The sequence below is a fragment of the Orbicella franksi genome, chromosome 13 (assembly GCF_964199315.1).
Source record: "Orbicella franksi chromosome 13, jaOrbFran1.1, whole genome shotgun sequence".
NCBI lineage: Eukaryota > Metazoa > Cnidaria > Anthozoa > Scleractinia > Merulinidae > Orbicella > Orbicella franksi.
Genome location: NC_138157.1, coordinates 7,070,414 through 7,098,299, shown reverse-complemented (window position 1 = coordinate 7,098,299; position 27,886 = coordinate 7,070,414). Strand labels below are relative to the sequence as shown.

The window sequence follows — 27,886 nt, the reverse complement described above, 5'->3', positions numbered from 1 at the left end:
CAACACAACCTGCAATGAGAAAATGTAGTTGTTTACAGATCGATAGGAGAACTAAAATGGAGGAAACGTACACGTGGTCTCGATTTTGTTTTCATTCTGGTAGGGCCCTAACATTTGAATATAGTGCCTAGTGGTTGTGACAAGAATGGCGGCCGAGCGCCCACGGCGAAGGATAACGCAACCGTGCTTGGTATGTACCAACCATTCGTTTGTTCAACGCACCATTGTTTTCCTCTCTGTTCATGAATCGCACGAACAAACCCATTTCTCGATCGGTTTCCTGTGTTGTGCGTGTGCCAGTTCTCTACATAGTCGGCCAGCTGCTTTCTATTATATGATCAACAACGCAATTGAAACCTGGCCTTTCTAACTAAGTTTTTTTAACGTCATTTTCAAAAGGTCTATCCTTCATTCGAAATCTTGTAAAACGAAGTTGTCTAAGTTAAGTAAGCGACTCCGATCCCTAGCGAAAGAGAAGTTTCCTGCATCCTTTTGTTATTTAGGTCAAAGAGAAAAATGGCCCATGCATTCAATTTGGAAGTGGTATTAAAAGTTAATTACCACGTCTGCTTTGCGCGCAAGACATGACTTAAAAAACCGATCGTCACACCATTCTGTTACTTCGATCCGTACTTCAGCTCCTTGCAGATAAAATGTGTCGAATATTCTTTAAACATAACCGAAAACCTGGAGTTATTTTAGATTATTCGCTAGTTCTTGAATTTTCCCCTGTCATTATTAAACGGCGTCGTAAATTAAAGGATGGCCATTAAGCAGGTACGATATTGTGTGGACCACTCGATTTTTGACGCAATTAAACTTGTCGAATATGTGAAACGTTGTTCTTCTAAGAACCAGAGAAAGGATAAATGAACTATTTATTTACTTATTTATTTATTTTTTAAAAAACCATCGTTAAACTGCTGGGACTAAGATGATCTTTACACACGCAACATACATTTTTATACGCAAACTTTTATAACTTACTAGGTCAGTTTGGTTGTGTTTTTTAGGGGTACAGAATTCGAACGTAGAAGGTTTTTGTAAAATCGGTGAAATATCTGATCCTGGTACATGGCATCTTAACATTAATTTCCTTATATATTAAATACAAATACATTTTAGGTTTGCCCTGGCCTATTCACAGATATTGACACTTAAGAATAATTTACAATGTTTTGCCAGAAATTTGAGCTGGAACGTTGAAAACGATTTAGAACACTGCTATAATAAACATCAGGACCTGAACAATCGATGAAACCAATGATCAATGAAAATCGATAACAATCGATGAAAATCAGTAACAATTAGTGGATTGATATTGATAATAGATGAACAATCAAATGCGAAAGTTTTTGTGATTATAGATTCTTGTTGATTATCAATAATCACTGAAAATCAATTGAAATTGATCAATTAGTTAGTGAAAACCAAAAATACAGTAGAATCATGAACGTTTAAAAAAAGAAGAACTATGAACATTATGAAATATATTTGTCTTTATTGCATTCAGGATCGATCATGTTAACAAGTACAGCACGGAATATGTACATGTACTACGTACTTTGGCAGAAAGGTGACTGATGCTTGAATTCTCAAGAGTCTGCGGGAGAGAAAAGAAAAGAAATACTATGAAAACCTCATTTCAATTGAGCGTGAAGCGAGTGTATTTGAAGTCTACTCAGATTTTTGACAGGAAATAGTGTTAACACATGTACATGTAACAGCACACGTCTTGCTGGCGAGCGATCACTCTCCGGATGCACAAGCCGAAAGTGATTAAGATGTTTTGTGGAGGGAAATTTTCTCTCCAATCGACGATAATCGACAAACACGAACCATTTTCATGTGATTATTGATTGCTCATCAATTTGCTGATAACAATCAACGACTGATTGATCGATTGGACTTCTGATCGTGAATCAATTTCATAAATTGTCCAGGTCCTGTAAACATACCGGTATATATGTAGTCAACAGTAAAATTATTTCGTTTTTATTTCTGCATCTACAATATGTAGCTGCATTATAAGTGAAAGTCTTGTTTGTTTGTACACATAGTTTTGCATCAAAAGAATACTTTGGTGCACAAAATATTTAGTTTGCCTATAGATAAGTGTAATTTTTGGTAATTGCATTTTTGCTGCATAGGAATACAATGGGGGTCTTCTCCACAAAGAAGAAATTATGTTACGGAGGGCTATGTATGCCTCTCTAGTAGAGTCCAAGAAGCCTTCGCCAAGCAAGCTGTCCGGACAGCATTCAATGACAAGTGATGAAAGAACTGTTGACGATGTCTCACATAATGTTGGTGCTGAATCAGGCATACATGTAGAAGCAGTTAATAACAAACATTATAGTAGTCATGAGGAATTTGACAACAATAACAAGCATGGTCAATCTGAGCTAAACAAGGATGAACATGGTGTTGAGGTGCATGCCTTCCCCTCACTTAGCAATGCTAAAACAGCAAAGAACAAGAAAACTGCCAAGGAACCAAGCAAACTTTTAAATTATGTGATCAAGAAAAAGAAAGAGAAGAAAACTAAACTAAAAGCTTTATTTAGAACTGCATCACCATCCAATCTTCAAACTCACAGTGACACTGGTATGGCTGGTTTTTCTAAAAATGAACATGGGGCAGTGAGCATAAAGCGGCACTCACCTAGTTTACCTTGCAATGGAAAATCAAAAAAGAGAAAGAGACAGAGAGGTGCCCTAGCAGTTTTTGTAGCCATGAATAAATCTGCAGGAGGTAAAATAAATAATAACCATGGCCTGAGCAAAGAACTACTTTTAAAAACCAAAAAGAAGAGGAGGAGAAAGAGAAAAAACCTTGAGAGTCAAGGATGTCAAGCTGACAGCACTGCGAATTTGGATGGTAGCAGACAACGTGGTGTTGAAAGTGAGGAATCACCAGTGAAGAAATCTAGAAGGGAAGAGAAAAAAAGGTAAGTTATAATAAATTTAAAATGTATGTACATCCTATAAAACATTTTGGTGTGTAGTTTATCGCAGTATAAATTTACTACTCTTATACATTGTAGTATTTTGTGGAACCTGTGATTAAGGTAATTCAAAATACAAATTGATTGAATACTACTGTACATGGAAGAATGAAAGATGTGAATGCAGGCATAACACTACTGGAAAAATGATCTGAAAAATTTTTGGCTCTGAACAGGATTCAAACCCATGACCTTTGCGTTACCGGTGCAATGCTCTACCAACTGAGCTATCAAAGCCACATGAGAGTGGTCGTGTGTGGGTTCAGTCCTATATCTTCAGTGAAAAAAAAAATTTCAGGTCATTTTTCCAGTAGTGTTATGGCTGCATTCGCATCTTTCATTCTTTCATTATTTAATTGCTACTGTTGGACATCTATTGCCACTAATGAATGTACATGTTTTTTGATACTATCCACATCAAGGAATATCAAGGAATAAGTAATTTTAATATTATCTAAAGTTTCTTAACCTGAAGTACTGACTTTCAGTTTATTTTATCTTGATTTAGAATCCTGTAGTCAGGATAACTAGATGACTTGTCTGGTGTGTCAATGAATCTGTTCAAAAGTATAAACAGCGCACCATTTGCACTCCACTAAACAGGGTTGGAATAGTAATATGGACTTAGTGAGTGAATGGAAGGGTCAGATGGGAAACTATTTGACTGGCAAGTCATGGCTTGTGGCATGTTTGGATGCCAAATATCACCAAGAATGAAATTTACCCATCTGCTTCAAACTAATGGAAACAAAGTCCAATTTTTTTTTATCCATTTGATACCAACTGCAGTATTTACCACCTATGAAATACCCAAACTTCAAGCAAATTACTAACAACAGTGTAAGGGGTTTTGAAATTTCCCTCCCCCTTGGAATTTCTGTTAATCTCTTTTGGGGTGGGAACCCAGTTGGGGGGGGGGGTACTCCCTTATATTGGCTATATAGGTATGTGCAGCCCCAATGGGTAGGGTTTTTCAACTGTTTAAGTCATAAATAGGGTATCGATTTTGGCCATTTGGTCTTAAATAGGTTATGGTTTTAGCACTCTAGTCTTGAATTGGGTATGTTTCTTAGAAGAAGCTACATGTACTGTTTCATCATTATCAATAGGACCGTCAATAAAAGATTTAGTAACTTATGTTTAGGGCAACCTTGCCAGCCGCAACGGTCATAAATAGGGTATCAAATTTTTGGCCAGGTCATAAATAGGGTAAGGGTTTTGGGAAGTGGGCCACACACCCCGATCCAACTTTTCTGGGAGTACCCCCCCCCCCCCTCGAGGGTGGGTATTATTGATATTTTCCTGAGTTGCATGAGTAGACAACTGGCACCAAATAATCAATATGGATCCCAGTGAATGTTTGTAATTTTTCATAATCCAGTCAATTTAGCAGTTTCAAAAACTACATGTACACCTACTTTGCATTATAGACCAAGCAGAATGGTCCATGCACAGAGGAAATTTGCAAAGAACCATCCACTGAGTCCAAACAGGTACTCTTAATGATCTGAACATGTCCAGGATGTACTTAACAGGAGAATCCTGCTAAATGTTTTGACCATGACATGTTACCTTATTGTAAATAAAGTTACAACCAGATGAGTTAGTTATTATCACCCCTTTAATACAACCACAGGGAACTGCAGTGGCTTCACGGTTAGTTGTATCCAACTCTTAATGATGCAGTCCAGGTTTGAGCCCTGGCCAAGGACATTGTGTTGTGTTCTTGGGCAAGACACTTAACTCTCACAGTGACCTTCTTCCACCCACATGTGTTAATGTGTGTGGGCAGATTTAATGCTGGGAGTAACCCTGTGATGGACTAGCATCCCATTCAGGGGGGAGTAGAAATACTCCAGCCTATAGTCACTTCAGTTAATGCTACAGAAACCAGAGGCAAAGGCTGGCCTGATCATTATGGACCACTTGGTTTGTATGCAGACTTTACCTTTTTTAATACAATGGCAATATTCTGGCCAAGCTACATGGCACCTAAATTTCCACAGTAGTCTATTGTTGGGAGACTTTTAACTAGCCAAGAGTGTTTAACATTACGTTGTTAATATAATAAAACTGTATTCTGTTTCTAGCAGTCAGTGATAGCTTATTTATTACCAGATATTAATTTTTTGGAAATTAACACCTGAGTCGCTAGTGGAGGGAAGGTGCCTACGAAGCCCGGGGGCTGCAACCGCAGTCACATCCCCAAGGTGCTAGAACACCCGACTGACCTGCCCAACCCGCAGCCAAGCCACAAGCCCCCCGCACCAGGCCCCCTTCAGGCACCCGTCACACTCGAGCCAGATAGCTCAGTTAGAGAAAAAACTGCTGGAAAAAGGGGGTAAGGGAGGGAACGCCGAGAACCACCAAACTACTATAATTCAACCGACAACGCCATGCTAACAGAGCAACGAACACACTGCAGGCACATGGGACGACAATGTACATGTACGTACTAACCAAGACTACTGCTGGACAATGTCAGCCCCAGGGCTCTCACAACCATACGACTGCTGCAAACGCTACAGAATGCAACAAACGCTTAATAAATGCTAACAAACAGCCAGGACGCTAACAAACGCCTCCAAAAACGCTGCTGACCAGACTAGCTCCTAGTCATTAACTATGTTAATTCCATTTAACTATGTTTAAATTCTTTATTTTTAAATTTATTTTATGAAAAGTAAATTTTTGTTTCTTAAATTGTTTTCAGCATGAGATACCAGGAGGAAGCAAATCTGCTATCGACTGCTTGTACAAGAGCAAAGACTGAAGATTTCCTCACTTTCCTTTGTTTAAGACGTAAGTGGCCTTACTAGCTCTTGTAGTGGGAAATTTGAAGAGACTCTTGCCTTTAAACTTCAGAAATAATTAGAATAGGTCCATACAGCATTTTGAGAATTGTTTTAGACTGCATTTTCTGCTTTGAAAGTAAACTGTACTTTTGTAGCATTGTTACAATAAGTGTAAAAATGTTTAGTTTCTGATTAGCAGTCCGGAATATCCCGATAAATTAGGACATCCGTGATGTCACGAAACTCACGTTTCAACCAATGAGAATGCGTGTTTTGGTTGGAGTGTTGTGTTTCAAAACAAACCAAGAGATTCAAGATGGCGGACAAAGAGAGTCGCGAGTACTTTCCAATGCCATGAATGCGGACCTTCAGGAGGTATAGATTTATCTCGAACTGAGTTAAATACTGTCCAAATTATAAAATAAAAGGAAAGTTTGTGTTAGCGTTCCATGTCACAGACAATTCTGCCCAGATAACGATTATCCTCGGACCGAAGGAAGCACCACAGAACGCAATGCGGGCCACGTTTGATGAGCTGCTGTCATCATTCTTTGGAAAGAGACCGTACAATCGGTAAGCATCTTTACTCTGCATTTTTCTAAGCACAGAAATGATCGATATGAGAATTGAGGCTTTCCTCTTATCTAGGGATTATCGGGCTGAAATCGACAGCACGTGCATGTTCTTATATACCAGCAAAGATAAATTGTAGATGTCCGAAATGTTATACGTTTTGGCTAAATCGAGGAAATGAAATCATCATTAAACAAATTTCACGAGTGAGAAATTCTTGTTCTTTTATACAAAATAAACTAAGCTAGAAAAAATGTATCCAAAATTTTAGTGTCGTCAGATGCAGGGATAGTCAAAAATTCTGTCAATATGTTCTTTGTAAATCTGAAATTTCTCCATTTTGGTATTTATTTCAAATATTTCTTGTATCTATTTTACTGTGCTAAAAGATATCATGTCTGATTTCCACATTTAAATTATGAAAACTTACATATAATTGCTGACTTTCACAAGTTATTTACCCAAAAATATCAAAATATAATTCCTGGACAGGTTGACAAGGGAGCATTCACAATCCATCCACATGTCCCAAGGTTTTATTATATATTTATTTAAAGTATACAAAACAAATTCAGTCTTGAAAGTGAAATCCATTTTATTTTATTCACTCTTTAGGTACTCTCGACCTTGAATTTGCCTCTTGGCAGAATGCAGGACCTGAAACAAATCACAAGCGCTTAGAAGATTATTACATTGCTTACAGATGTCAATATTATTACAAATGTATTTTTCGTTTTAACATATGAATTTATTTTGAATGTAGTTACCACATTAGTCTCATTAAATAAGACATTGCCCTCAAGTGGTCTGATAACTCTTATGTTTTCTATTTTTTATTACATATTCTTAACCAAACTGATATGTTTCCTGTTCACAACCAATTAATGTTTTGCATTAGTTTCACAATTAGTGATGTTCAACACTTGACACTACATTCTAAACTCTCGTACCTTTTCAGTCTTTGCGTTGGTACATTCAAGCTTCATGGGGAGGTGAAAAGAATCATCATCTACTAGGAAGAGCTGCTGTGTGTATAGTTTTTAAACAATGCCAAAAAAAAAAAAGAGTACAATGCCCCCTTCAAAGCTTAACTTACATGTTTTCATGGCCCTCAACGTCTAGTAAATGAGCACAAACAATCTCTCTACTCTTTGTGCCATTCCTTGAGATACTGATAGCATCCATTTACAGGGAATCGCTGCACTACCCCTGGCCTGTCTGTTTCGCTGCCACCTCTGTGCTGTAGGTGGTTTTCAACAGGCTGCTGGCTCTCCAGTGATAAAACTGGGGTGCACATTCGGTGAATCCACCAAAACAGAGACCTTCCAAATTTGTTTAATTTTGTCCATGTACTTAGCGACGTCTTATTTCCTCTCTTTTCCCTCTGTTTTTTCCCCAAAAATTCGGCAAAGTGCCTCGCGCAGTCGAGTATGCTCTTCCATGTACTTATGAGAGAGAAACTGAAAACAACTGTCATAAAAATGAAGGAACGATGCATTACTCAAGCCTTATAACAACAGCGGTTTAGGTACACTTGTGACACCTCAAATTCAAAGAGAGTTTACAAAATATCGATGTTGTTTACAACTGTGTAATTTGGCATGATGAAACTTTAACAACACTAGAACCAGTAAAAAATATACACAGCTCAATGAAAAATACGTGAATACTAGAAAATAATGCATACACTTTACTAACCTTGATATTTGGCCACAAAATCGCGTCTACACCGTCGCTTGACACTAAAAAAACTCAGTGACTAGAAGACAGTCCACGTTCTCCTACTACCAAAATGGCCGCTTATTCTCCTCAACATTTGGTCGCAAAAAGTCCTGGATAATGCTGGCCAGACTCTATGCGAGACTGGAAACCAACATACTTTCTTTGTCCGCATAAAAGGTCCGCCATTTTCCCTGTTAACAATAGCTTCATGACGTCATGACTGTTCTAATTTATCAGGATATTCCGGACTGATTAGTAAGAGTCACATAGGTCATGTTTGCAACCTACACAAATGTATAGAATTTTGTCAGGAAGGTTTGAAGTCTTAACCTTACAATTTTATTTTACATGTTTTACAGATAATCCTGTCTTGCCTAAAGAGCTTGAGGTCTTCAATCATCCTTGTCTGCCAATGTCACCATTATCAGAGGAAGAAGAAGACAATTCTTCCCCACCCTCTCCCACTCAGTCTCAGTCGTCAATGTCAAATGCGTCAAACCCGTCAAGTGCTGTCCAGAAATCCTATTCAGACTCCCCTGCCCCGTCTGTGGATAGTCCAGCGATGGGTGAGGGGCCCTCTTGGGAGAGTGGTGTTGTTAGAATGTACGCTGATGGTCCTAAGGGACTCGCTGCCAATGGCAAAGAGGAAAAGAAATATGATGAGCTTCTTCCAAGTGATGAGGCAGATGTGAGTGAATTGTTTTTCTTGATGTGTGAATATTAGTTTAATGTGGATATCACTAAGCTACATGTATAGTAGTTCATTTTTCCTCTACACTCATAGCCATTGATCCTCATAAGGCTGTTGCTTCCAGTTACAAAATTGCCTCATGCTTTAAAATAGTACATACCTGTATGTATTATGAAATTACTGTCACATTCACGTACATGTACTCGCACTGTACGTGTTGACCCACATCTTACTATTCAATTCAAGCAGTTCTTTTCACTGTGAATTTTTAATGGCCTTTTGTAACATTATTTAATATTATATTTTATGATACTATTATTCTCAACTATCTATGGTATGTACATTTACCATTTAAAATCACTACGAAGAGACTAGTCATCAGAAAGTTGGGGACAGAGTCTCCGGGGACCACACCCTTCTCCCCTTTGGACCCTCTTCAATGTGCAGAAGAACCTTGCTACTGTATCTCAAACTCAGTATCGGGTACTCACCACTTTCCCAAACTCAAATCATTTTGCTTGATATACCTTTTCAGTCACTGTCTATTGGCTATCTCAAGCACCTGACATCTCAGACTATTTTTCGTTTGGAACCCTTATTAGAGTTTGTGATAGCGGGGTTCAACTGTATAAGGCAAAAAGGATGAGTGTTTTGGGGCTGGGGTCTCCCATTGTACTACTCAATATTGCTGCGATATCATTTCACAAATTTTCAATGGTTTGTGTTTAGTTGAGCAATAGTAATCTAAGTAGTTGCCATGGAAACATGTACCTTGGTAGAAAAATCAGGAAATCTTGACAAGCATTCTTGATATGTCAACCTCACCCACTGGAAACTTGAAAAATACCACCACATATGGTACCACATGACAGTATTGCGCACACCACTGTAACAGTACATTGCACATGTAAATATTTAAGGGTACATTTGATAATTGTTGAGCTTGTCTAGTAACCTCCACACAGAGGTCTCGCATTCCAGAATAAAACCAAAGAAAATGCATATGGGATCATGGTTTGACATATATGGGCTTTGTGCTTCTATTAAAACACTCAATGCTTTTTAGTTCTCTGTTAACATGAAAGTACTTGAATGTATCTATTTACTTTTAAGTATGTAATTAATTTTTATAATATATTTTTTTCATTCACTATTCTTTCATTCATACACTGTACAATGTACTTGAAACCCAGGTTGCTGGTCAATTTTGTTATTTATTTGTAAATAAATATTAATAAGTAAACGCAGATCTGCCAACACCATGGCAGCCTTTTCTGACATTTTCACTTGGTAATTTGTTCATTTCTTTCTGTCAATTGCACTTGGGTTTCATTGTACATTTTGTAGCTATTGATAAAACCGCATTTCGAATGCATTCAGTGTGAATTTTATTTTATTGATGAAATGATCGCTGCAATAATTATTCTTAAAACCAAAACGTTTGTGTTGCACAATATCATTACTATTAGTTACAATTCTTGAAATCAACTTACAACTTTTTAGGCCTACCAACAAAGATTGCATCGCATGTGTTTTGCAGCCTATGTAATAAGATTGAGGATTCATTAAAAACTCTTACTACTTTTTATGGTATTGTGTCTAATTCTTCATAGGCCGTGTATCTTTGAATAAACCTCATCTATTATGATGAATAACTTTTAGTTTTACATCTGAGAAAGTTACTTCTTTGTCTTCCAAATTTGTAGCAGAGAGCTTCAAGACCTGGAATAGACCAATAATACAATGATGTGGGTTGGCCAAAATTTCCCAAAAGATTTTAACAATCACATAAGAATAGACCAGGCTAGGTGATATTCTTCTAAAATTTTACAAAAAGTAGGCAAACATTCTAAAACAGGGCGCATGTGTGAGCATGTATGAGCATGTGTGTTTGATATCAAGTAATTAACAAGTAAGTTTATCACAATTTGACAATTTGATATCGTAAAAAACAAATTGATGTCAGTTTTTAATGCGTCTGTCCGTTGTTGACAATGAATTTCGTCATAACATTGTCAAAGTGACTGTGGATCCGCGGCCACTTTGACAATGTTATGACGAAATTCATGATCAATAACAGGACAGACGCATGAAAAACTAACGTCAATTTGTTATTTCAGTTTGAAATGTAGGATAGAAACTGAAAAATATAGTGTGATAGGCAATTTTCCACTTACCTTGTACCTCTGTTTCGAAACGAGTCCGTGCAAAACCTTTCATACATGTATGAAAATGTGTTTGATTCGCATGAAAACATTTCCATATGAATGATTTTGCACAAAGACTCGTTTTGACACAGAGGCAAAATGCAACTCGGATATGGCTAATTGGCTGAAAGATAAGCTATCAACTGAAAAATGTAATTGAAAAAGTCCATTTTACTGGACATCATTGAGGGCTGCCCGATTTCAGCGTGTGTAACGTTTTCCACCATACTGGAAATTGGAGATAGTTTTTACTGAGCCTCGAGGGAAACGAGCCATTTTCCCGCCATCTCTTGAAAGGGACAAGAATTTTTGATCTATACTTTATACTTCGTTTTGAGGAAAGGAAAACAAAATACATGTTAACAAATTAACCAACCATGAACTTCGCCGAGGGTTCATCTCGGTGTTGCGATCAATTCCCATGGGAGTTACTTAATCAAAAATGCGTCTATAAGCTACACTGTATATAATGAGTGCTTTGGGAGTCACTTTCTATAGTATTAACAAAGCATTTGCTTAAAATTGAATTTCATGTTCTTGATTAATTGTACTGTGCGCTTCGAGCTCGGATTAAAATTTTGTATGCTTAATTGAATATTGCCTTTTTATTTTAGTTGAAATTTGAAGAATTGTGTCATGGCAGTCACGGAAGACTTATTTACCTCGTATACCTTTCCCACTAGTCTTTCAGAGTAATCCCTTTATTTCTTGAAAGTGAATTCTTGTAAAAGCTGTGAGGCAAATGATCTCCGAATTCACTTGCAGTCGGCCGCGATCTTTAAACTATTCTTGTATGAAAAGGACAGTTAATAGGTTTCCCTGAAGGAAACTTTTCTCTACTAAGAGTTAAACCGCATGATCTGCATGATCTGTATCCCGCGTCTTCTCGTGTCTTAGCCGCGTAAGACTTCCCATATAGGGACCCATAGGGTGAAAGAAACTTCCAGCTACTTGAGCATTAATTCATTATTGTTATCGTCATTATTGTTATCATCATTGTTGTTATCGTCCTTATTGTTATCGTCATTATCCCACTGGACGTCTTCGTTGTCGGATTGGGCGTGATGACTTATACAAAAGTTGATAACTTAACTTAAATAGATGGCTACAGTGTAACAACAAAAAATTTTATGATTCTTGACCCTAGTAAAAGAGCTTTGGTTATTGATCTTAAGCCTTTATTGTGTGTTACGCCGAACTCTTTGATGCGATCCCTGTAAATTTTTTTTTTGTTTGTTTTTTAGAGTCCAAGAGAGCTCACCAAGTCTGTCACACCTCCATTAGCCTTCAGAGTGTCTTGCCGTCCTACGAACTTGTCAGCGTACAGGTCAAAGGACAAGCAGTTACCAAGACCCATTCCTAAACCCTTCGCTGTCAAACCTACTTTAACAGGAGCTTCGGTCACGAGAACTTCATATTCTCCTTTGACGGGTAACGGAGGTGATAGTGTCATTTCTCGTCCCCCTCCCCTGTTACAATCATCAGAATCGTCGTCCTGCTCTCCGCCCCCTCCACCCCTGCTGTACATCCCTGCCGCGGCTCAAAGAGTCACTCATCTCCACGGGCCTCCCACGCTGCAGAGATTTCCTTCCACGTCACCTACACGTGATCAAAAGAACGAAGCACGTGCAGAGCTGCCCCCGAAGCTGTCAATCATTCAAGATGAAGGACCACCGCCTTTGAAGAGATTTCCCCCTGTTGTCATAGACCTTGAAGGCGCGAATAACAACGAGTCGACGGAAAGAAACGTGAACAAATCAGTCACAGTAGAGGATAATTTATCAGAGTTCCAGCCACGTTCGTTGTGGACTCGGAATAAAAATGAATCGAAGGCTGGAGCTACAGTGGTTAAAACTGAGAGATCGAGCACTTCTCTGTGCGACTTAACTAAAATTTCAGACGTAGAAGCAGGGGTTAATAGGACCACATCCCCCTGGAGTAGCAAAGAAATGCCTCTGCTGCGGAGACACTCTTCAGCAAGCCAATATAGCGATGCTCCCGTTGAAGAGATGTCGCTTAGGATTTCACGTGCGATCAACTGTAGCAGCAGTCCACCTCGGCTTCAACGTGTAGCTATCCCAGTAGACTCCGGTAGCCGAACACCGCCCGGTCGAGTTGAACCGTCCGGCGCTCGTGGTGAAACCTCACGTAATCACCTTGAATCCTCCAGTGGTCGATTTCCGTCTCATCCGCCAATTCTTGTAAGACATTCGTCGGGTTATTTGGAAGAAAGCGTTGGTCCAGCATCGCTTCAAAAGAATACACTAACCCCTAGCATTGACCACAATCGGCGGCATCCTTCACCTTTCGGGGATTTAACGTCTTCTAGACACGAAAACGCGCAATCATTTCAAGAACGTAGTTACGCTAGAACTATTCCCGTCGCTGGACCCCTGGCCTCCTCAAGGCATTCTCCGCTCTTCATGTCGTACAAAGAAAAATTCAAGAGTACCTATGTCTTCTCAAACCGTCAGACGTTTCCTCAGGCAGAGAATGAACCTAGGCCTGTGCAAGTAAGCTCCTTGGTCGTGCCCAGAAACAATGGTGTCAGCTTGGCATCAAACCGCTCCGAAGTTAATTTAATGAGTTTTCAGTCATCAGTCGATGGTTTTGGCCGATCGGATGAAAGGCAGCCCTGTCGCTCCATGTACAATCAGTATGCGAGACCTTCCTCATCTTCTTATGTTCATCGACCGCACGATAAACTCTCGAGTGGAGTAAATACTGGTGCAGTGTCAGCTAATAGGCAGTTTAACAATTCGCCTGTGGGATTTAAGCGAATCCCTTCTCCAAGATCGGACTTGTTCAGCGGCATTTCACCAGAACCGGTTAATACTGTGTGTATTCCACACGTGAATGTCACGTCCCGGAGTTCCTTGCGTTCTGGAAATCAACAGGCGACGTTGCGATCGGCTATTGGACGGAATGAAAACGTGACTCACAGCTTGCCTCCAACGTGGTCTCATCTGGAGTCGCCCTATTCCATACCTTCTGCTTCACGGAATTCTCCTCCCAAACCGTACACTTTCTCTGTGAATCTGTCTCAGTCTGCCCGTCAATCTGGCGCGTATTCTGTTTCACATTCGAATTCAAAGGCACGGACTATAGATGGATATTCGTTGGGTCCGCTGGGATCAAGCGACGGTCAACAGGTGTCTGTTATTCAACGTGCAAGTGTCAGCAAAGGCGAGCCTCTGAATAGCGCCCAGCGCGAGCTTTGTTTGGGCGAACAAGAAAATTACAGAACGTATCATTTGCCAACTGCCTTCCAAGGAAGAGATTCGCGGCCGGAGTCAAGCTCAAACGCACTCTCAAGCAAAGTTGCTTCAGGAAGAGAGCACTCACATGTAATGCAACCTTATTTAAACGATCACAGCGCTGCAGATTTAACCAGGGAGACCTTAACCCCCTTGGCTCGTCCCTCGACCCCAGGAAAGCCCCAACCTTCAAACTCGCCCAGTTTAAAAGAAACGAAAAACAAAATTCTGGATTCAACAGTTACTGGCAGTGTCAATGTTAAGTCTAACAATTCTCCGAAAATTGGCAAGAAGACTGTAGGTTCCAAGCGGAAGGAAACGATTTGCCCTTCTCTGGAAAAGACGAACGATTCACCAGTGTTTCACCCCAGCGAAGAGGAATTCAGGGACCCTGTTGCCTACATTAAGAGGATACGCTGCGATGCTGAGAAGTTTGGTGTGTGTGTCATAGTTCCTCCTGACTCATGGAAGGTTTGTTATTCCTTTGCTTACTCAGTTTTTTCTCTCCTTTTTTTCGGGAGATTTTAGGAGAGGCGCGGTAGCCTCGTGGTTAGCGCGCAATCGAGAGCCGTGGGATTCTGGTCGGGGTCATTGTGTCATGTTCTTGGGGGCAGCACACTTGACTCTCATGTAGTTGTATAAATAGGTGTTACATAACAGCTGGGGCAACCAAGGTAAATCGTGGGTCAGTAGGCGGGGAGGGGGGGCAGGTGGGGGGGGGGGGGCTCGGGGGGGAGGGTGCTGTGATGAAGAAGTATCCCATCCAGGTGGAGGACTGGATGAATACACCTGGTCTCTGAAATCATTTGAGCTAACCAGAAGTCGAGCTTGGGGTCTGAACGTTGTCTAATGCGGCAGAAATTATTGTGATTTTTCTCTGAAGTATCATTAATAGTAACTCTACCTTCAGCCTGAGTTTCAGGTCCCTGAGAGTGTGCGGTTTAATAGCGAGTGTCAGCTCATACACAGACTTCAAGACAGGTAGGTTGACCTTAAACGCGCGTGCGAAGGCTAACAGTAAGCTATGATGAATCGTTACAAGGAAATGCATTCTGTAAGGGAGTTTGTTATATGAATCGGTTCTCTTCCTACCGGCTGTTCCGTGTAAAACATATGATAATTCCCAACGGAAAAGTGTAGCACCGATCAGATACCTATCACGATAGCATATACTCACAACCAAGTACCATTCAAGGTTTGTTAACACATACGTGTACCGTGTACCATCAAGGTGTCTGTGTTAAGCGTGTTAATTTAAGAGAAAATACGTAAACCAGAGATCGCTGAAAACCACTCTCAGTAATAATGACGTGCCCAAGAGAAGAAAATTAATCTGGGGATAAATTAGGGCGTTAAGTTTTTTGGCTGTGAATTTTCCAGGTGGGGTCCTGTAGAGGAGGAATTAGCCTGCATCAAGAAACATCTGGATCAGCAGTCTATATCAATTGTGCCCATGCCTCAGGTAAGTTATTTAGACATCACGAACAAGAAAATAAAATGCTGCGTGCAATTCTTAGCAGAAAATAACTTGGTCTGGCTTTCAGATGTGTTTATGATTGATAGGAAACTTTGCTTGTCACGTAGCTTGCGAGTTTAAGGACGACGCGGGGAGGGGGAGGATGCGAGGGATAGAGACTCTCTCGGCTTCGCCGCTCGTGCCCCCGGCCTAAACACGAGAGCCTGCTCGCAGGCTACTTGTCAGGCGCTTATTTTAGTTCTTTTAGACATGTATTAAGCGCAGGAGTGCTTTGTCGAAGGGTGTAAAGCTTGAGGATCATGGGGCACTTGTATCGTTTGTTGATCGTTATATTTTACTGTTTCTTCAGATTGGAGGATATGAACTTGATCTACCTCAGTTTTCCAGAGTGGTGAAACAATTTGGTGGACTGCAGAAGGTATGTCTGCCGTTTACAAGCTGCCCCCTCTCCCGGGTGTAAGTTTCCACTGTTGCAAGCCTGCCCTAAACCCCTTGCGAAGTTATACAAGCCTGGACAGGCTTAAAACGGGAATTTTGTGGTACATGATGACTTTTTAAAGATTGTAGAGCAGTGTTTGCAGAGTTGACCGTTGTGGAGACTGGTAGCTAACCTAGGTGACACTTCCTTTTGTCTTCACAGGTAATTGACAGCAAGAAATGGACGAAAATCGCCGAAATATTGAAAATACCGCGGGCGGTAAGTCTAGCTTGCTGTGGCTTCCAAACAGTATTTTTACTGCGATAGATAAAACAGCAGATTTTTCCGCTTGTTTCACATCGGCTCTTTGGAAGAACATGCAACGGATAAAAGAAATGGCTGAATTGCAAGTTCGCCTAGAATCACTTACAGTCTTCTAGTTTGTGAAATATTACCATTTCTCGAGTTTGCGTTAATTGTCATGCGAATTTAGTAATGTTGAAGAAAATCACTTGTCCAATTACCTGCTGAATTTCGGTATAATCAATTATTAGCCAGTGGAAAGAGGTGGTAAGGTTTAACTTTTCTGGTTTCTGAAACTGGTTTTAGATAGCAAACTGTAGTTATGGCAATTGAGTTAGATCAAATGAACCGTCAGTTATTTTAGTTAATTTAATGGAAAGCTGCTTTTGTAAGTTAACGTTTCCTTGTTTCGTTTTGTGATTCAGACTCAAGACCGCATAGGGAAACTTCAAGATATCTACTGCAAATACTTACTCTCATACGATCTTTTACCAAAGGTACCACTGCTGTTTGTTCCTACCACTCTACAACTAAAGAGAGGTATCGTTATTTGCAAGAGTTACTGTGAGCTGATGATTCCCGTATTTGTTTTTCCTGCAGGATGAAAAAGATGAATTGTTGCGGGAGGTTCAGTCGGAGAAGGAAAACAGTTCTACTAGTGGTATGTCTTGGTTGGAATTTAGCGTATTTAATATTTTATTCCGTAGTCCTTCGCGGTTGTAGGTAGTCTAGGCGCGAAGGTCGAGCTTGTGTTCCTTTTCCTTGCGTTCGTTTTACTCGGTTTTTTGAGCGCCTTGGACATTTTTCTTCCTCCGAGCTCGGCTTTCACAGCTCGACATCTGGGCAGATCTATTATTTGTGTTGTGACGCGATGGTTTTGTGTAGTGGACTAAGCACTTTGTGACACTTCCCCGGTGGAATGTTTTTCTCTATTGCACCAAATCACGTTTGCCTCGTTTGGGACTGTTTACATTCTGTTTCCATGCCGACTGCTCCGCTACTGCTTTCGTCTTGAAAGCTGGTCAGTTCCTCAGCTACGAACTAATTGCTTAGTTGACGCATTGCAACAGTCTCTTTACAAGCTATTTTGCAGTCTACACGTTACTCACTCCAGTTTCGCATTTCTTTTTGTAGCAGAACAAGACGCAGCAGCTGCCTGGTCTGTCAAGGTATAAACATCACTTGGTATTTTCAATGTTATTTTCAGGAATACTTTAAATTCGCATCCTTAGAGATTTTCAGTCTCAAAAGAAAGAAGACCGAAAAATGTTTTCTTCTGAGAAAGTCTTTAGTTACTGATAGTGATCAGCATCTTATTTCTCGTAATAATTTCAATACATTATCAAGCAAATAGTTGATGAGAATAAAGAAACTCGTCAACTAGTTGATATGGGCCTGATCTACGTCTAATTTCTCAGAACTAACACAAAAGAAATGTATTGTATAACCAGTAAGGAGAGTTGGCATTTTGAGCTGGCTGCCGATTGACTGCTTTTGTGTTATGTTTAGGGCCGCAGTTTAGCCTTAGTACCGTTTCAAAGAATTGCGCGTAACGTGCAGGGACATTTCTTCAAGAATCCGCCTTCAGTTAACGAAGTAGAGGTATTTCTTTCACTTTTTCTTACAGTTATATTGATGAACGTTTTGCAGCATTAATAGCATTAAATTATTGCCAAATGTGCAGTCAAACAGGCTTGAAAAAAGAATTCAGAGTTTGATACTGGGTAGCTGCGAAAATTTCCTCGCTTTGCAATCGGAGAACTTCCTAAGAACAATTTTTACTTAGAGTTCAATGTACTGCATGATTAGTCATTATTCCTTTCGTTTGGTTGATATTTGTTTGCTTTCATAATTTGTGATGTTTTTTTTATATTGGAAGATAATAAAGGAAGCTTATAGAGAGCTCCTAATGAGCCATCTATTCAGCTAGAACAACGAGTGGAAAACGTGTACATTGTTTTCACCACTATGACGTAAATTTTGTGTTTTTTCAGCGGGAATTCTGGAGGTTTATTCATAACCGTGAAACTTATGTATCGGTTCACCGTGGAACTGTGGACACAAACCATGAGGACAGCTGCTTCCCAACTGACAAAGGAAATCCGTATGCAAAGTAAGTGACAAATGCAGTGCTCAACGTTTGTTGGACACCAGTTTGGAATATTGCGCGCCAGCTTTCAATCGTGGACACACCTTTGTTGTTGAATCACTCGATCACTTGACAAAGTGACAAAGTTGTAGCTCGGAAGATTGGATCACTTGTACTGATGCGCTTGTAGTTTTAAGAGCACCAGGCTTGTTAGTGAGTTATACATGTACGTTGTCAACCTTCCTACTTCATGTCTTCACGTGAAGATAGTAACGACCAATTTTTTTTAGGCTTGGTTGGAATTTGAATGTTCTTCCGCATCTGCCTGGTTCGGTTTTGAAGCACGTGGGATTTGTTCAAGGTAAGAGAAAAATCTAAGCTGGTACGCTGCACCGCCTACTTATGACAGTTCATCTTCGTTGAGGAGGTTTCTGTGTGTGAACATAGCCGATATGTTTCACGGTTGTACAATCCATAGCACAGCTTCCGAAACTAACCCTTTATAAATGATCTATGAACACAGCTGAGGAGTAAATTTGTTGGCGGTTCTTTGTAACTAAAAGTTATTAATTTAGCTGTTTTAATATGGAAAAAAAATTCTATTCTCTGTGACAATTTCAGACGTAACAGTCCCTTGGGTTCAGTTGGACATGATCTTCTCAGTAAAGCCGTGGCAGACTCATCCACTCGCACTGTACACCGTGGAATATCTACACAGCGGTGTCGACAAAATCTGGTGAGGACTGCGAGCGTTCTGAGTCTCAGGTTGTCTAATATCTTCATTTTTGTCTTATATTTTGTTATCTCTTCATATTCATAATTTGCATGTGAATGAGATTTCATTCACATACAAATTAAACTTATATAAGTGGTTGTGCCTCTGGCCTCGTTTTGATAGAGAAGCGTAGAGCAACTCTGAAATGGGCTATTATGTTTCAGCCGGCATTTTCCTCACCGTCGCTGTAATGATTCTAACTACAAAGTTCTTACCTTATATTTTCGATTGAATAAGGGGCTCCAAATAAGTGCTGAGCTCGAATAAACGCCGGGCCCGGGCCCAGTTTTATTTAACACCCTCTTTGTTTTCTATCAAAAGTAAGTGGAGCTTCCATGATCATTTTAGATCAGAGAAAGAGGTATATTTGCCTTCACTACAGTGCTTTGTAAGTGACCTTTTCATAAAGGAGCCGGGTGTTTTCCCATCTAATCTGACTGTGTGGTTTACTGATGTGTTTTAGGTACAGTGTTGCTGCTGGGGAAAAGAACAAATTCGAATCTCTTTATGGTCAAGAGGACAGCGGAGCTACTGAAACAGTACGAGTTGATAAGATGGTAAGCTAGTAAAGAAAAAGACAGCTTAATTTTTATAGAGGTTTATTACGTAAGCATTTACCCTGGGCTCTGACTTGTCGGTTTTTCGAAATGTGACGTGTAATCGTATAAGCTGTGCTTCTAGTATTAAGTGTCTGTGTGCTGTGGGTTGCTAATAGTTAACAATTATATGAAGTGATCTTCGCATTTCGTGTTTGCACCTCAGTTCATATATATTTCTTTTCGAACGGTTTTCATTTGAGTGCCGAAAAGTAATTGGTTTTGTATCAGCTATGCTACACGACTGGCTTAAAAAATTTCACGCCACTTTTTCATCCACCACTCGTTCGCACACGTTTCCCTGCGCATCGCTTTGGCCATATGTTCTTCGAGTTTTGATTGGTTCACTGTATTGTCTGCGTCCTTTGTGATTGGCTAGAGTGATAACTTTGGTTTTGGTTTCACAACACTATTTATTACGTTATGATTATTAGTTTCAACTTTGAGTTTAATTAAGTTAATTTGAATTACGCTGTAGTTCCCTTTTAGCCGTAATTAGCTCAGTAACGAGTTTAGTCAACTTTGTCATCAGGTTTCTCCCAGCAGTCTGACTGACAGTGGACTCACAGTTACAAGAGTGGTGCAGAAACAGGGACAGTTCGTGATCGTCTTTCCTGAAGTAAGACGCGCTGTCGTTTTGTCCTAAATCTCTTAAGTACATGTAGTGGTAGCTGGAACAGGTCTAGGCTGATGTCGATGATGTTCCGTCAAACTAAATTTTACCTGATTTTAACTAGCATAGAGTTTTACGACTTTATCTCTCCGTTTTCTCTTTTAAGTGTACCTAACCCCCAAACTTTTTTTTCGCTAAAACGAATCCACTTGTTAATCGAAATATTTGGGCGAAAAACTTTTGATTTTGGTCAAATCCCCGATTTTCTATGCCCTTCCAAAGTCGCTCTTGAATTGTTACGCGACCGCGTTTAGAGAGTCTGGCGCGGCGGTTGCTGATGACGTCTACTCAGGAACCAAACATAATGGTGCCTTAGTCAGCTCTCTGTATTCGCTCGGGAAAATGGGAAACAAAACTAATCGTTCCAATATGTTTTGGGACTAAAACGTCCAAGTTTTGTTTCAGAACCATTTGTTTTTCGTCACTCGATTCAGAAGACTCGGAAGACGGAAGAGGAAATAAACTTCGAAGTTCGAGGTGTTTGGTATTGTGATCAAACACTCAAGGCAGTGTTTGATCACAATACCGTACACCTCGAACTTCGTCAAAAAGAATACTCCGCTACGCATCGTATTTTCAACTCTCTTCTCGATGTTGGGGACTGCGTTCAAACACGGTCTTTCGTGTTTGATGTCTTACATGACACGCCAGAATATATAAAAAAAGGCACACTTTGAACATGTATGGTGCGCTGCTATGTTTGGGACGGAGTATAATTTTAATTTTTCACGATCTGTCTTTGCAGGCTTACTACAGTAGTGTCAGCTGCGGTTACTCTATCTCAGAAGCAGTGGCCTTTGCTCCCCCTGACTGGGTGGTGCTTGGGTCTAAACGATACAAGGTGAGTTAGTAAGGCTTTATGATAACGGACGGTGTGCCTTCTCTGAAATGATATAGTTATGTTAACCAGCGGTGACTCTTTACCTTTTATAGTAAAATTGGCATTAGTAGAAGCCGTAAGATCATATCAGATCCTATTGGCGTGTTCAGTACCCTGGGTACCAGAGGTTTTTTGTCGCGCGCGGCGGACGGAAATACTTCGCTACATGACCGACACCGGAAACCGCGCAAGAAAAACTTCTGGTACCCAGGGTACGTGTTCAGTAACCTTGTCATTAATTTTCAATTGGTATTCTCTCATTATTATTATCTCACTCCCGCATCTTACGGTAAACATGTGCCCTTCAGTTGATCTTGTCTGTCCAAAGATGTCTTTTGTTTTTGTGCTTTTGTCCCTGCTAGTTAGTTGTTATTGTTGTAGTTGTTGTTGTTTTTTGTCTTTCCCTAGTCCTACCTCGTGCGTTTTGGTTCTTCCATGTCCTTAATATTTGGCTTGCGATCTCGGCAAACTCAAGACAGACTACAGACTACAGTTAAATCCTTTTTAGTTTCTGTCTGAATAAAGTTAATCATGTTTTTCTTTCAGAACTTGCAGGGCACCTCGTGGTGGAGCGAGTTCGCATTTGAAAAGCTGCTGCTTGGCTTGGCCAAAGAGGTAACACGATTCATTCGGTTCTATTCGTTCTGATTCTTGGTTGTGCCATTAATGAAGTGCAGCACTGACTGGAAGTTCGGGCTCAAAGAAACTGTAGTGCGGAGGGGAATCCACACCGGCTGAAAAAGGGTAGCCGGACTGAGCGACACCACGACTGAGCGTTTATGATCTTTTACTAACGTGAAATGTGAGCGCGTCCTTTTACAACTTTTACTAGCAAACAATTAACCCATTCCTTGTGAGGAGGAATGGGCAAATACGGACATATGCAGTGACTTCCGAGAGGTTGCTCATTTGGCCTTTCTCTATAACGTCTTAAGCCCCGGCTAAACGATCGCAGCATTTCAACGCAACACACGTGTTGCGACATGTTGGGTGCTATTGGCTGAAGTTTGAAAAATGGTCAAATTTGAGCCAACAACACTCAACTTTGTCGCAACATATCGCAACATGTCGCAACAGGATGGCCAAACGCGCGCGACGTGTTGTGCCCAACAGTGTTAAATGTTGCGTTGAAATGTTGCGATCATTAGGCCAGGGCTTAAAAGTTACTCGGGAAACTTGTGACGAGAATTGTTTGAACCCGCAACTTACGTCAGAGAAGTTGCTTGGCAACGCCACACACCGATGTGATGTTAGACTGACGCGACAACGTTCGGAGAGCTCGCGAGTGCCTAAGCAACTTTTTAAGAGTCGGAAGCTCGTCGGAGTTTTACGAAGAGAACACTAATTCCCCTGGTTGAAGTCATGGGTGGGTTAGGTGGGGAAGAAGTGAAACTCCAGCTTATAAAATCAAGCACCCTTGCAAGGTGTGTGAGTGTGTAATCTAGATATAACTTTCAGAGTGTCCCTCATTCACTTGGTTTCCAAGCACTGTGTTGAATTGCCTGGGAATTTGTTAAACATGAGGAATATTAATTGTCGTATTATGGTCGATACACTTGTCGGATGCTGACTGTCCGGTATGTGTTGCAGTGGCGACGAACATCATTAATAATAACAGGCAATGTATTGTTAAAGCGAGCACAAAGGCAATCACGCATTTCTGTTACCAAGCGTCTCGGGATGTTTATACGTAAGAAATATGCACTGTTTCAGAATAGTCCACATAAGAAACGACGCTGTTTTACAGTTAAGGATCGTTGCAACTGTTTGTAATGTAAGTTATAAGCTGGTGTGGGTACATGTAAGTTTGAGCGAATAAAAAGTAAAATACCTCATTACAAAACTGAATCCCGCAATCACTTTTAAACGAAAAAATATTACCTTTTTGTCACCAATGAATGGTTTTTCTTTCTTTATCAGCTAACTGATGAGAATCAGGAAGTTCTCCAGTGTTTACTTACAGAACTAAAATCTTTAAGGTAAGCAGTATTTTAAGTTTTAAATTGTACTTAAGGTAATTCCTCTGAAATAAAAGTGACAATAGATTTTTGTTCAAACTTTGTCCACTGAATATTTGTCATATGATAACTTCAATTTTGAAATAAAAAAAGGGGGTGCCCATGCTCATTAAGAAGTAGTGAGGCATTGAAAATGCCCCATTTTGGCATTATTTAATGCTTATCATAAAAACGCATTCCCAATAATTGTAAAATCTTTGTGAGCCCAGACTCATAAGAAAACGCATTAAACTACAGTCAATACATTGTGTCGGACACAACTAAACATTTTAAGTTTGATTCAGACAAAAAGCTAAATCCTTGATTAAAATTTGAACTAAATTTCTTGACGTGGTTACCGACTGCAAAATAGAAAAGACCACAGTGTATCTGCTATTTTTCTTATTTATTAAATTTTCAGCAATAGAATTTAGATCAGTCTTTTCTCACGCGAAGCTTATGATTAGTTGATTACAATGACTGGAAAAAAAATTGGGGTGTTCGTGCTCGTTGGTGAGCTAGAGCCATTTTTCAACTGAAAGTGCTCAATATCAAGGCAAATCCGTCATGTTTTCAATATGCGCGTGCACGAGCGCGCGCTAATGACGCCATAAATTATGCGCAGTAAGGATGGGCAATGCAAATGTGAGGAATGACCTTAAGTTATAAATTATTGTTAAATTCATTCATATGCATTCCCATTAGAATTAGTTCTCTTTCATTTTTTTAAAGGCAAGAATCCTATACAAGACAGCTTAAGGTGCTTTACGACCATAAAAGTGCCTCAATATTGTTGAAAAATTTCGTCCGTTGTGTTGTTTTACGTAGCCTTTAAGATAGTTTGGGTTTTTTTTTTTTCCAAAGGGACGAAGAGAAATCTTTTATGGTTCAACTTGTGGAACTTGGCTTAGTTGAAACGCTTAACGACAGTGAGATGAAATCGTCAGGGTCTCCTGGAGGTAAGATACAGGCAGTCAACATTGTCTTCCGAAGAAACTCTTAACGCGTCACCTGGTAAAATACTGGTTAGACATTTTAAATGGTTAAAAATTTTCATTGGTGGACGTCCTTCCTAGGGACCTTACGCATATACGACGGCGACGACGAGGACGACGCCTATTGAAAAATGTGTTTCTATTTTATTTTGGAATTACGCAGTTATGTAGAACGATCCAGTGTGTCTGTCGCTATCGAAACTTGCCCCTGCTGGATATGCTACGAATACGTTCAGTTCCCAATAGAAATACGAAAAACTAGCCATGGTGGGTCCCGTTGTCAAAAAAACTTGGAAGTTGGTCGTTTCGCATTGTTCATTTGCGGAGAACGGCAAAGAAATGTACCAAGAATTACAACGCACGTGCACAGCCATTGTTCTGTTCATTAAACCTTGTTTTTTGTAACGTTCTCGTTCCCGTTGCCGTCTTGTTTTTCGTAAGGTCCCTCGTAACTCGCTGCACCCGTGTTACACTTGCCGTATTACGAGAGGTGTGACGCTTGTCCTCACTTTATAAATATATCGTTATTGTTTCAGGTAAGAAAGGAGGTAAGAACTGGCGTCAGGCTGACTCGAGCTGTGTTTTATACTGTGAAGACTGTGACCGCCCTTGCTACCTGTCAGCGGTGAGTGCTCACTACGCCTACGTAAATCATGAGGTGTTACGCGCACGCATGGATGGAGGCTGGCCACGCCCTCCCCACCCCATTAAGCATCTTTTTAAGAGTCGGAAGCTTTTCGAATTCGTGACCACCCAGTAAAAACCCACCTAGCGGTGGAGAGGTGGATTTGAACCCGCGACCTCGGGGTCACAAATCCAACGCTCTAACCACTAGCCCACGATGTCTCCATTCTAACTTCCCTCTCAATTTGAACTGAAAGGTGCCTTTTTAGCCTACGGTTCTACGTTAGATCGAAAACAAATATGAAATTTATTTTTACGTCGTATTTTTATTGTCTTCAATCCAGGTGACGAGTGAAGATTACCCTCAAGTTTTGTGTTTAAAACACGCCGTGGAACACATTCGCGAGAAAGGCTCGCCAGAGGGCTTCAGAATTTTAAGCAGACACGATACCGTAAGTACACGATGCTATGATTTAAATTGCACTTAATCAGGAGCGTATTTCCCAGTAGACTAGCTTGAGATAAACGCTCCCGAGCTGTCGGCTCCTGTCTGCAAGAGCAGAAAACTGACCGAAAGTAACTTTGCAGTGCAGCGAGAAGTAAACGAGAACAGAAGTCATTTTCACAGAATAATCAGCTTAAGGTTGTTCGTACTCGAAAATGGCGGTAGCACTGGCTCTTACTGTAGCAGTACTTACTGTAGTAGATGTCACGTTGTGTCAAGTGACGTCATAACCACCGTCGTTCAATGTTGCTTAGCAATGTTTTGATAAAGACCGCTGGCTTAGTTGAGTTTTGGTGACGGTTGATTCAGTCAAAAAGGACCAAAATGCAGTGTTCCGCTGACATGACTCGTTAAACCTTACCATACGTCACCTAATCCGTTATAAGAAATGTTTGTGCGTCCAGTGTCAGAAATAGATAGACTGTATTGAAATTAGCAAGTTTTTGAATGTGAATTTTTATGGCGATCTTAAAGTGTTCAAAATTGGGAAGATTTATATGGAACAAAAGTTGCTGCGTGACCAACTTTGTTATCCACCGTGCAAATTCTTTAGATTCTTCAAGTGTCGTAACATCTTGAACGTACAAAAAAGGGTACCTTACTGGTTTTGTCACGTTGTTCGTCAGACTTGCCACTTGTTGACCTTTGCTTACTCCTTGGCCTATTTATCTCCGTCGAGCGAAGCGAGAGAGCGATCTTCGAGCGATGAAGTAGCGAACGCGAGCGACGTAATTCGCCAGGGAATAATGATTGGAAAGGACTTTTAGAAAGTTTAGTTATTCGTCATCTATGTCTCGTGTTACCGAACACAAAATTGATGTGTTTTTGTTTTGTTTTGTTTTCTTTTCTTTTCTTTTCTAGTGTCGACTGGATGAACTCATAAACGAGGTCGAAGAAAAGCTTAAAAACGCTTCAACTGTCACCGGGCTAACAAACTGTTAAGAACGTCGATTGAAGCAACGCTAAGAAATCTCCTCCAGTTAAAGAAGCATTTATTAAGGCATCTGGTCAAAAAAAGTCCTACTCTTCCTCATCGTCGCCGAAAGTGCAAAGACGGAACGGATGCGAGGGGCGGGACGCATGAAGAAAAACACTCAAAATTATTTGCTGTTAATTTTTCCCGCCTCCACTTCCCCCTCCGTGTCCCCCCATCGATCTTTCCTCCTCGTGTTCCAATTTTCTTTTCCTTCCTTATTTTGTCTTAGCGGACAAAATGTCTCGAATGTATAATTCTTCGTGTTTGGTTCCTGCTCGATGACATGCGCTCAAAGTAATAGTTTTCATCAAGGTTAACGTTTTGGGTCTGATATAAAATAATATTAAACACACCATTCAGCGACAATACCATTGTAATATCATTCTAACATCATTGCATAAGGAAAATTTCAGAGTAAAGAATTTGTTGCTTCATGTGAAGCAATGATATATAAATAATAGAAATAGTTATTTGGGACTAAATGTATGTATATAGTACATTGCCAAAGATAGAGGAATAGTGTCATAATGCTATAGTTTATAAATAAATCAACAATGAAATTGGATTAAATAGTTCCAGTCGTTTTTCGTAAATGTTTTTATGGCTTTATTTGGTTGACTATTACTGTTGAATTATCCGGTCAGAATCATCAAACTTAGAATACACAATGTCGTTAAGTGCATACGAGCCACGTGACCCATCAGTCCGGAGCTTATCCCGGTTTCTGTAGCATGTAGTGACTAGAAATATTTCTACTCCCCCCTGGATGGGATGCTAGTCCATCGCAGGGTTACCCCCAGCATTAAATTCGCCGTTACTCATTTATACACCTGGGTGCAGAGAGGCACCGTGAGAGTAAGCACACTGTCCCCGGACCGCGCGATCCATAGTCGAGTGCATTAACCATGAAGCCACAGCGCCTCTGTTAGCACATGCTCGCACGGTATTATGGTAAAATGTTCAGCTGCCATTATTTTTCCTCCGGAGGATTGACTTGGGTTTGCCTTTGCTGAATGGTTACATTAATTTCTTTGCAAGAGGGCCCTTACACTTTCAACTTGAACTCGGAAAACTCGACCATGAACACAGATAGTGAGGGTGGTAAAAGCAAAATGCCATATCCCAAAAGCATTTAAAGCATTCTGGGAAGGTAGGTTTTATTTAGCTCTTATTAACCGAGGAGGAGGTCTGTATGGGAGAATCTTGACCGAGGTCGTGAATAGACAGAATGCAGTGAGGTCTGTACACACGATCAAGGTCAAGATTCCCCCATACAGACCGACTAAGCTCGGTTAATAAGTTGTTTATTATAAGGCAAACACGAAC

General features: G+C 40.3%; 1 protein-coding gene across 3 annotated transcripts; it reads left to right on the top strand.

The window, feature by feature from the left end:
- The first annotated feature begins 23 nt into the window (after positions 1–23).
- On the top strand, positions 24–27,886 carry LOC145466089 (uncharacterized). Of its 3 annotated transcripts, none has more exons than XM_081449867.1 (26): positions 24–190; positions 2,151–2,950; positions 4,438–4,500; positions 5,721–5,809; positions 8,457–8,785; positions 12,240–14,723; positions 15,163–15,233; positions 15,633–15,714; positions 16,079–16,147; positions 16,370–16,426; positions 16,876–16,947; positions 17,051–17,111; positions 17,588–17,619; positions 17,960–18,052; positions 18,445–18,563; positions 18,830–18,900; positions 19,161–19,275; positions 19,778–19,871; positions 20,443–20,529; positions 21,329–21,424; positions 22,010–22,078; positions 23,384–23,442; positions 24,325–24,419; positions 24,992–25,080; positions 25,424–25,531; positions 26,446–27,869. In XM_081449867.1, exons 1-26 carry the CDS (start codon positions 146–148, stop codon positions 26,524–26,526), a joined length of 5,430 nt encoding a protein of 1,809 aa, XP_081305993.1. In that variant the 5' UTR covers positions 24–145; the 3' UTR covers positions 26,527–27,869. The 3 variants fall into 3 exon arrangements, with proteins under 3 accessions (XP_081305993.1, XP_081305992.1, XP_081305994.1); XM_081449866.1 differs by having other exon boundaries at positions 17,585–17,619; XM_081449868.1 differs by lacking the exon at positions 24–190 and having other exon boundaries at positions 2,813–2,949; positions 4,436–4,500; positions 17,585–17,619; positions 26,446–27,886.

Coding starts and splice junctions, on each gene's coding strand:
- LOC145466089 (XM_081449866.1), top strand. CDS start 146: ATGGCGGCCGAGCGCCCACGGCGAAGGATAACGCAACCGTGCTTG. Junction 2,951..4,437: donor AGAAGGGAAGAGAAAAAAAG/GTAAGTTATAAT, acceptor TTTGCATTATAG/ACCAAGCAGAATGGTCCATG. Junction 4,501..5,720: donor CATCCACTGAGTCCAAACAG/GTACTCTTAATG, acceptor AATTGTTTTCAG/CATGAGATACCAGGAGGAAG.